At 52.1% G+C, this 10,658-nt stretch overlaps 1 protein-coding gene across 1 annotated transcript; it reads right to left on the minus strand.

The window, feature by feature from the left end:
* Nucleotides 1-2,434: 2,434 nt before the first annotated feature.
* Nucleotides 2,435-9,322, minus strand: LOC309792453 (complement C1q and tumor necrosis factor-related protein 9). Its single transcript, XM_082602126.1, has 3 exons — nucleotides 9,098-9,322; nucleotides 5,191-5,253; nucleotides 2,435-3,739 (listed from the first exon to the last, which is right to left on the minus strand). The coding sequence occupies exons 1-3, from the start codon at nucleotides 9,261-9,263 to the stop codon at nucleotides 2,967-2,969; spliced, it is 1,002 nt and encodes a 333-aa protein (XP_082458252.1). The 5' UTR covers nucleotides 9,264-9,322; the 3' UTR covers nucleotides 2,435-2,966.
* Nucleotides 9,323-10,658: the final 1,336 nt, after the last annotated feature.

Raw genomic sequence — 10,658 nt, forward strand, 5'->3', positions numbered from 1 at the left:
CCCAGCCCTGCAGCCAGAGCTGTCGGTGGACCTCCATCCATCGACTGTAAACTCGCAGTGATCGATAACATAATCGACAACGCAGCTTGTTGGGGGTGGAATCTGCCAAGCTGCAGTCACCGACGGAGGGAGTACGGGGGCGGGACGGCAGCGGCGGAGAAGGTGAGGGGTGGGGCCGGGGGTCGCCCTCCCGGTGACCGCGAGCGGAGGCTGTGCAGAGCTCAGAGCATCCCCTGGACGGCCCGTGAGGATGACCCTGTTGGAGGACAGCGCGGAGGCTGGCGTGGGCGGGCGGGGACCTGCTGCTGGGCCTCGGCTTTGGGCGGAACCGGACGCCCCTGATCCAGTCCCCCAGCGCCCGGCGCGCAGCGCATTGCGTGCCGTGCCAAAGGATGCTTCGTGTCCCTGTACCAAGGACCAGCGCCGACGGAACCTTGTATCTCACCTGAATGCGTGGGCCTGAGGTAGAGTCTGCTCCTGGGAACACCTGTTGGGTGTGAGCAGTCCCGGAACCTTCTCTGAAGTTCCAGGGGGCCAGAAGCGAGGGCCAACTGGGGCGGGCTTCTAACCTGCCCCTTTCCGTCCTCACAACAATTTACTGTTAAACGGAGTTTGTTTTCAGAGTAGCCTGGTGGGGAGAAAAAGCCCCAGTGATAAAAAGATAGAGAACAATGAACATTTAGTAAAGGCAAGTGCCGGGGTACGCTTACACAAGTCTCTACAGCTTAACTAGAAATTCTGCGTTTGTTTGTGTACATACGGTAAGTCGTGATTTCATCTTCTGCTGACTTTTTCATCAAAGATTCCAAATTATTTAAAATCCCCAAAGTCCTAACTCCGTGGCGATTAATACCGCTTTGTCTGTGGCTGGCTGGTCCTTGGGGACGGCCACCCCACATCGCAGGCCTGCGTGGCAGGCCCTTACACAGATGTCAAATCTGCCATGTAAAAATATTCATCAATATATGTGACAAAACTACTTACTTTATCATATTTTTTAAAAGGAGTTTCAAATCTGAGAGCTTTTCTTTAGCCCAGAATTGTTCCTAACCATTTTTAATGCAAACATTGAAGTGTAAAAACACCCTCGAAGGATGCTGACTTGGGTGCTACATTAATGAGGTGTCTTGAGTCTCAGGGAGCCTGGCGTAGTTAGACTTGTAAAAACTGCAGACCAGATCCACAGGCAGCAGATGAGAGATAATTCCAAATGGCAGATCAGACACCTCCCCAATCAACTTTATCCTTTTGAAGTTCTTTATAACATGTTTTACATTTCATCTTCTACATTTGCCCTGCAAAAAAAAAAAAAAAAAAGAATTTTACGAAAGCTTGTATCCAATGTTCTGGTCATAAATTGTACTTTTTTCCTTTACGCCTATCTCACCTATAAAGTTCTGACCCTAAATAGAAGGGAGTTAGTACACGAATTGTTTGGTCCATAACAACACCAGACTTAACACTTGGGGAAAAACAGCTTGGCTTATTGCAATTGAAAGAAGCCAAAGCATAAGGACACTCTGGCTCAATAAAGAAAATGATCAGTCCCTACAGCTGGGCCAACGTTAGGGCACCAAGGCAAGTGGGGGACTTGGGGTGTCTCACGTGCTTCACCCAAGTCCTGGCTCTGTTCTAGAAGAAACATACATTAAGGAAAGCCAATAAAATACCTATAAACAGAAATGATTTCCACATATATCCAAAGTTTTCCAAAACCAAGTAATTTTTCACCTTTTCATCTATAGCAGTGCTGACTGCTTATAATGATAAGCAGAAAATTCCCATTTTCCCGAGGAATGAAGATACTGTAACGACTGCGCTGACTTGGTTGACGTGTGGAGAGTGGCTGTAAGTCCGTCAGAGTCCCAGGCTGTGGCCTGGAAGATGCTGTCGCTTGAACGTGCACCGGGCTTGTCTCCTCTTGCTTCTTTATTAGTTGCTCTCAGCTAATGGAAAAGTGTATGGAGTTAACGTAAGCATAGTTAACGCTTCCAGAATTTTAGGAGGGGATTATTCGCTGGACCACAGGGCAGTTCTCCTCTAGATTACTTAAGTTACCTAGTACAGTGTAAATGCTATGTCAGCAGTTTCCAGGTTGGCAAATTCAAGTTTTGCTTTTTGGAACTTCCTTTTTTTTTTTTTTTGCGGTACGCGGGCCTCTCACTGTTGTGGCCTCTCCCGTTGCGGAGCACAGGCTCCGGACGCACAGGCTCAGCGGCCATGGCACACGGGCCCAGCCGCTGTGCATGTGGGATCTTCCTGGACTGGGGCATGAACCCGTGTCCCCTGCATCGGCAGTCGGACTCTCAACCACTGCGCCACCAGGGAAGCCCCTGATTTTTGTTTTTTTCAAATATTTTCCAATGGAAAATATTTGGATGGTTGAATGGATGGTTGAATCTGCAGATAACGGAACTGTGGATACGGAGGAAAACTAAAACAGAGTCAAGTTTGGCAAACAGTTTACTAACAACTGTTTGTTGAGTGGTGATGAAAACCCAAGATAGAAAGTGAGCAGAGTGTCCTGCAGTTTCCTGGGCTGTGCCATTGTCACCAGCCCAAACTCTTATTAATCACAGATGGAATAAACACTTCCTTTTCTTTCCCTGGAATGTCCTCAGGAACTCAGATGGGCGATACATCATCACACGGCTCCTTCGAGCACTAAAATGATATCAAAACACTCCCCACAAGGAACGCCCGAGCAAAGGATTCTTCAGGTCATGGGAATGAGGGAAAATATCAAATACATTGTAATAAACAGAGCAGGTATTTTTACATTTACTCTTGGAAGGATAGTGAGTTCTATAGACTGAGTTTTAGGAATCACTTTCCCACTTTCACCTTTTTATGGTTATGACAGTGGTGATATAATTAACGTGGTAAAATCATCAAATAACGTCTTCAGCAAGCCGATTCGGGCAGATGGAGAGACAGTTATAGCCGCTCCCCGCCCCCCCAACCCATCACGCGCCGCTGAACAGGAGGAAGCCCGTGAACGTGGTGTCGTCATCCTCATCCGCAAACAAGCCGTTGAACCGCTCCCCTCCCGTCACCTGCAACCACACCTCGTCCCCGAGCTTCAGCTGCAGGACAAGGCCACCGGACGCCTGGTCCTCGGAGCTCGTGTAACCGTCCTTGGTGTGCAGGACTTTTACCCTGTTTTTGACCAAAGACACCTGGACATTCCTGGAGAAAACGGTGATGTGGTAGGTGAAGTAATAGACGCCGGCGATGTGGCAGGTGAATTTCCCCGTGGCCACATCGTAGTGGCCAAACTCGTTGTACAGGATCCTGTCGAACTTGACGGGCACGTCTGATGGAGGGAACTTGCTGAGCACCGTGAGCCCCACGGTGAAGGCGCTTTTGGGCAAGGCTGGCGTCTCCCCAATTTTCCCTTTTTCTCCTCGATCCCCTTTCCAGCCTCTCATTCCCCGGGCTCCGGGCTCACCCTGGGGCCCCAAGGGGCCGGCATCTCCCCTGGGACCCGGCTTTCCAGTGGGGCCCACGGGGCCGGGTAAACCAGTTGGGCCCGAAGGTCCGGTGCTGCCCTTTGGCCCTTCTGGACCGACGGGACCCACGTCGCCTTTCTCCCCCTTCTGCCCTTGGGCGCCGGTCTCTCCTCTGAGGCCTTTCTCTCCCATGGGGCCCACAAGTCCCTTTGGCCCGTGTTTCCCTGGGGGGCCTCTTGAGCCCTGATCACCTTTGATGCCCTTTGCTTCAACGTTTCCATCGGCTCCTAGGTAGGACAAGAAAGAACGGAGGGAGAGATGATTTGTGAATCTCTGCTTGTGAAAACAACTTTGGTTTTTCTATTATTGAGCAAGCGAATGAGATAAGGCAGCGCACAGGTTCAGCATATGCTCAGGGTTTGAAAGTTAATTCACTCCTAAACTGTGCAGATACACACACGTGCACAAAACACCCTTTGACTCTACTACATCAGCATCGGGGCTCACGTTAGAAATGACAGTTATTTGGGGCTTCCCTGGCGGCCCTGGGGTTAAGAGTCTGCGATTCCAGTGCAGGGGGCGTGGGTTCAATCCCTGGTGGGGAATGAAGATCCCGCGTGCCGAGCGAAGCGGCCAAAAACAAAAGAAATGACAGCTCTCTGCCTGTCCCTGAGGGGACACATCTTCGGAAGAGGGAAGAAGGCAAACAGATTCACCAGGGCTGCTTTGGTAGCTGACACGCAGCCCTGATGACGTGACGCCCCCCCCCCCAGAAGCCCCTCACTGGAGTCAGGGCGTCCTGGACGGGCGCTCACTGCTCGCCGCGTCTGCCAGCCTGTGCACCGCGCCCGGCGCGTGGCGCTCTCGTGGTTCTGCTTTCCCCCCTCCCCGGCGCCTCTGGCTTCCCACGCCCTGCCTGGACAGCCGTGGTCCGAGCCCCGGCTCGGGAGTGAGACACCAGGATCCAGCCCAGTCGCCACCGCTTATGCACAAGCTGATTCCCCAGCTACACCTGGTTCCTCACCTGTACGGCTGGGATAATAAAGTGCCTCCTTTATAGGCTGTTGTATTAAGTGAGTCAGCACATGGAAGGCACTTAGAACGACCCAGTGGGGCGAGAACACTGTTCGTGTTGCCGTGGTAACCATCCTCCCTCCCCCTCGGCGACAGCTGCCAGCATCCTCCCTGCCTCCAGGGCCCGGCTCAAGTGCCACCTTCTGCTGCAGTGCCACCCGGGACGCTGAGTCGGAATCCAGCATCCCGCCTCAGGGCCCAGTGCTAAATCAGGCTTCAGCAAACTATGGAGTGAGGGCCACATCCAGCCTCCGCCTGTTTTTGACAGCCCGCAAGCTAAGAACAGTTGACACTTTTAAATGGTCACAAATCATGTTCTGAGATTCATGACAAGTATGTAAAATTCAGGTTTCAGTGGAACGCAGCCCCACTTACTAAGGCATCCTCTATGCAGCTTTTCCCTATGACGGCAGAGCTGAGTAGTTGTGACCGAGAGCCTGTGGCCCGCAAAGCTGAAAATATTTACTATCTGGCCCTTTATGGAAAGCTTGCCCATCTCTGCAGTGAACCCTGAGCTTCTGGAGAGAAGGACCGTGTGGCCTTTTTCACTGGAGCATCCTTGGAGCCTCGTAAGGGACTTGTCCTTGGTAAGCACTTAATAATTCCTATCCTATCATTGACGGCTCCGGCTGCGGGCACAGCAGGATGGAAAGCCATCTCTGACCTGGTTCTCCTTTCTCTCCGGTCATCCCGTCCTTCCCTGGGCCACCAGGATGTCCTGGTTCGCCTGATGGAAAATGAGAAAATAGGCAGAAGTTAAAATTCTAGCTCCAGTTTCCCTCGATGTGGGTCCCAGTCAGCGACGGAGGGTCCCGGGGAGCCCCAGCCTGACCCGCACACCCCACCCCTCACAGACCTGCTGGGGGAGGGCAGGCAGGGGCAAGCAGCAAGGGTTCTGAGCACGCCAAGAAGCGGGTTGTGCAGTGGATGGGTGGGCTTCCCAAGCAGCCAGCTCGGATGATGATCACGATTGCATGTTTCTCACGTGACAAGGACTTGGGGGGGGGTGGCTTTGTCATTTGTGCTCCTTTCCCATCTGTGGGGAGTGGAGTGGAAGTACTAGCCTCCTATGAAAGCGCAGATGACCATGGTTACACCACACTACTTGGGATGGGAGAGAGGGTTCCAGAAGGATCTCTCTAGCACCTTACAGTGGTGGTCAAGGTGCCGTGGAGACCCACTGGGACATCAGGCCATGAGGTTCTGCTGCACCCAGGAGTCCTGATGCTCAGAACAGGCTTCCCCGAGCACCAGCATCCTATGTTATGTCCACACATGTATGTTTGTAAGCTATGTACAGGTAATGTTCTAAAAACATGTTCATTATAAAACATACACATGGGACTTCCCTGGTGGCACAGAGGTTAAGAATCCGCCTGCCAATGCAGGGGACACAGGTTCAATCCCTGGTCCGGGAAGATCCCACGTGCTGCGGAGCAACGAAGCCTGTGCGCCACAACTACTGAGCCTGCGCTCTAGAGCCCGCGAGCCACAACTACTGAACCCACGAGCCATAACTACTGAAGCCCATGCGCCTGGAGCCCGTGCTCCGCAACAAGAGAAGCCACCGCAAGGAGAACCCCCGCGCCGCAATGAACAGCAGCCCCCGCTCACCGTAACTAGAGAAAGCCCCCACGCAGCAACGAAGACCCAACGCAGCCAAAAAATAAATAAATTAAAAAAATAAAACATACACACAAATACATTTGAAAACGGTAAGACAAAGATTAAGTTAATTTTTAGTGTGAGAAATGTGATATAATATCCTTCTAAGAAACGTGTGTTGTATATAATCTAAATAAACTATATATGTAGCGTGCAAGTCTTAAGGAAGTATGTGAAACTTGAAAGAACGGGGACCGTGGAGGAAGAAGGAGACAGAACGAGTAGCGGAGAGGTAGAGAAATTTGGTGTTGGATACAGGAGCATCTGTCTTCTCTCTCCATCTATCTTCTTCTGTGTGTATAAAATATGTTATAACGAGCGTTTTAAATTAAACCTCCCAAATTTGGAGATAGACCACCCAGCGCACACATGTGCCCTTGAGCCGGAGAGAGAGGATGAGCGCCAGACGGGGGCCTGTGACCCGGCCCCCACCAGCGCCCTTGGCCTGCAGAAATGTTGCCTCGGCTCTGGAGCAAAGGGGACTCAGACGTCTGTAGAGAAAGCGAGGCTGTGAGCCCGCAGTTTGAGTCACGGAGACGGATGCGACACTTCCACCGAGAAGAGTGTAAAGGAGAAGCCGGCGAGGCTGCCCAGCGCTGCGCAAGCGCCGAGGTTCCCTGGGTGGCGGGCGCCTCCGTGGGGCCAGGTGAGAAAACTGCAGCCGCGGAGAGCACGTGCCCCAGCCCCGGGGGTGCAGGCAGCGAGTGCATCGTCCACTCCGAGGGATGATACAGGAGGCCCACAAAGAGCCGCCCAGGAGAAAGGCCGGCATCGGGCCGTCACGCGTGGAGGGCAGCGGAGCCGGGTTCCCACAGCATCATCTGAGCGACGCGTTCCTGCGCCTCTCCTCCCGGCCCAGCCCGCTGGTGGGTCCAAGGCGGTCCTCGCAGTGAGGAGGGGCGTGGGAGTGATGGGGGCGGGGGGGGAGGGATCTCGAAGACACAGGGCATCCTGTGCGCGTGTGCGGGCACACGCACGCACGTGTACGCACATGTACACATACATGTACACACGTGGTCCCAGCGGGAGGATAAGGGCTGGATTTCAATAAGATGGAGGGTTTGCCATTCACTTGGACAGGGCCTTTCACTCCCCAGAAATGAGACGGGCCTAATGCTCCAAAGCAGCGTGGACTCACTGGAGGTGGTGTTATCCGGTAGGAAAGCCCAGCGCCAAGTGCAGGTGGGGCTTGGGGAGAAGGGACACTGCCCCTGGTGACCCGATGCCCCATCCAGCCCCCGCAGTAAACACTAGACCACAAACGCCCTGAGCAGGGAAACACCTCCAAACACCTGGAATGTCACACATCTGTACAGCAGACTTCCCACACTGAGTAATTCTTGTTTCTCCAAATCTTAAAGGCTTTTTCGAAATCCATATTCTAACAGCACTTGCTGGCAAAGCATTAATTTCAGTCCATCCTGAAACTGCTTTCTGTGTATTATGCCATTTTAATTTTGCCAGAGGAATATCTAATTCCCTGGTATAATTAAGAAATATCAAAAGAGGCTTCTAAATGTTTATCATTAAGTTTGGTGAAGCTTTCATACGACGTACTGAGAAAACTGACAGCGGCTTGTGTTCACACTTCTCACGAGTCCTGAAATGCCTTAATTAATTGGTGTGCAGCTTCCTATGAGTCTGCGATACCCTTGGGACATCCACAGTCAGGACAAAGGCATCTCAAGGAAGGTAAATGTAAATCCACCTGCCCACAGTTATAATAACTTCCAGGTCGGGGGGGCAGGCGTCTTGACAGCTCTGACGGACCTTCATCATTGTTTTTTCCTTCTAATGCACGTTTGAAGAATTCACATTAAGAACAGAAATGGTAGCTCTGCCCTTCTCAGGATTCTTTACTGCTTGCATTATCAAGTTCACCTTCAACTATCGTTTTTTTGCGGGGGCATTTTCAGCACCCATCTCTTTGTGATAGTTCAACAGCATCATCTGAGAACCCCCTGGTCCAGGCACACTTAGTGAAAAACATCCCAACACGCTGAAGGTCAGTGAACGCGGGAGGGTCCCGGCCAGCCTGCTCACACTGTGGGCCACCACTCTTCCCACGGGACACGGTCCAGGCCTCAAATGACACGTGTGTATCTGCAAACCGACCAAGTGAGGCCATTCACACGGATTCATAGAGTAAACGTTTTAAAAGCTCAATTTTGTCTTCACCTAAATTTATTTTTTAAGATATCCCTAGAAGTTTTGATGTTTTCTTCCTGCACCCAGATGGGACCTCTGCTTACATCTTAGGTGTATGACCCTATGGTCAGACCAGGGCTCAAGAACCCCATTCAGAAATCAAGCCTACAGGTTTTTGTCATGGAAACCACTCACACATCCTGGCTTTTGGGACTGTCCCTCCCAGAGGCTGGATCCTGTCCCCAAGTCCCCAAACCGCGGGGAGGTCCCGGGACACAGCAGTGATACCCGAGCAGCGGCTGTGCGGCTCCAGGACCCCTCTGTTCTCTGGCGTTCCGCGCCACCTGCCTCACGGCAAGGCCTGCACCCTGCTGGGTGCTCTCTGCAGAGACCTAGCTGTCGATGTCTCTCCAGGACCCGGTGCCAAAAATCCCTCATACCTGTCGCCTGAGGCAGAAAGATCTATGACATCACAAGCTCCTGAAAACGGCCCTGGAGTATCGGAGATCATGGCCAGCAGACAGGCAGCCCCGCTCAGTGGGAAAGCCCACGAGGACAGGGGTCCTCATGGCTCGTGCTGCCCTGTACCCCACACCCAGCCTGGATCTGGCCGGAGCAGGCTCTCCATCAGTGTCTTCTGGGCAATGGATGGATGGATGGATGGATGGAGAGCGGTGAGCACACAGGCGATGAATGAATGAAGGAGGTGAAAGGAGGGGGACGAGCGGAGGGCAGCTGCGGGCACAGGCGGTGGGTACCTGCGTCCCCCCTGTCGCCCTTTGCTCCGTCTCGTCCGTCTCTCCCAGGCAATCCATTGTGCCCCGGGTTCCCAGGGACGCCAGGGTGGCCCTGCCTGCAGGTGTCCTGTGAGTTCACCATCCCTGCGCAGACTCCGGAGACGAACAGGAGCCACCAGGTCCTCATGGCTCAGATGACAGACCTGAACGGAAAGAGGGAAACAGTCTGAAGGGAGAAACTCACATCGCCGGGGCCACGGACAAAGCCTCTGCTCTTTGCAGTGGCCGAGCTCAGATAGCACGGTCAGGGCGGGACGGGGGGGCAGCTGGGAGCAGACTGGCCGCTCACAATCGAAGGACACTGTCCTTGGAAGGATGCGTGTGACTGGGGAGACTCTAATGGTGGGCGATCCAGGAGAGAGCCACGTTCCAAGTCAGGAAACCCCCGCTGACTGTTTCGCTCTGGGCAAAGAAACTCCAACTGACCGTTCACTTTGGGCAAACTCCTTCTTGCAGCCAGAGAAGAGAATAATGCTTCCCTCACAGGGCTACTGTAAAAACCAAATTTGAGCACATTGTGCATGAAAGCACATTTTGAGCAGTAAAGCAAACATGGAATTAGCATTTGCTCCAGCAATCCCACTCCTGGGTATACACCCAGAAGAGCTGAGGGCAGGGACTCCCGCAGATACTCCTACAGCCATGTTCACAGCAGCAATGCTGTCCACAATCGCTACAAGGTGGAAACAACCCACGTGTCCATTGATGCATCAACGGATAAACAAAATGTGGTCCATCCATATGATGGATAGGACTCAGCCTTAAAAAGGAGGGAGATTCTGACACAGGCTACAACATGGATGGACCTTAAAGACATTGTGCTCACTGAACTAGGCCAGTCACACGTGGACAAATGCTGTGTGATTCCACTTACATGAGGTACTGAGAATAGTCAAATTCAGAGACAGAGAGTAGACAAGTTGGTTCCAGAACCACTGTCAATAAGGTGAAGATCAGAAAAAAATTTAGTCACACAAATTTCTTGGTTTCCAGGGCATATAAAAGTTATGTTTATACCATGCTGTAGTCTATTAAGTGTGCATAGCCTTATGTTGAAAAACAATTTACATACCTTAATTTTTTATTTTATTTTTTTTTGCAGTACACGGGCCTCTCACCATTGTGGCCTCTCCCGCTGCGGAGCACAGGCTCCAGACGCGCAGGCTCAGCGGCCATGGCTCACGGGCCCAGCTGCTCTGCAGCATGTGGGATCTTCCCGGACCAGGGCATGAACCCGTGTCCCCTGCATCGGCAGGCGGACTCTCAACCACTGCGCCACCAGGGAAGCCCTACATACCTTAATTTTAAAATACTTTATTGCTGAAAAATGCTAACCATTGTCTAAGCCTTCAGCGGGTAGCAGTAGTCACATCAAAGATCACAGATCATCAGAACAAATGTAATGGTGATGAAAAAGTTTGAAATATTGTGAGAATTACCCAAATGGGACACAGAGACATGAAGTGAGCAAATTCTCAATGTAGGGTTGCCACAAATGTTTACTTTGTGACAAAATGCACTG

The sequence above is a fragment of the Mesoplodon mirus genome (assembly GCF_964341445.2).
Source record: "Mesoplodon mirus genome assembly, chromosome: 17".
NCBI lineage: Eukaryota > Metazoa > Chordata > Mammalia > Artiodactyla > Ziphiidae > Mesoplodon > Mesoplodon mirus.

Bases quoted from the DNA above. Each gene is read 5' to 3' on its own strand.
- LOC309792453 (XM_082602126.1), bottom strand. From the start codon at position 9,263: ATGAGGACCTGGTGGCTCCTGTTCGTCTCCGGAGTCTGCGCAGGGATG. The intron at 5,254-9,097 runs GTACCCACCGCC...ATTTTCCATCAG, and splicing joins GGGCGACAGGGGGGACGCAG to GCGAACCAGGACATCCTGGT. The intron at 3,740-5,190 runs GTCAGAGATGGC...TGTCCTACCTAG, and splicing joins CGGAGAGAAAGGAGAACCAG to GAGCCGATGGAAACGTTGAA.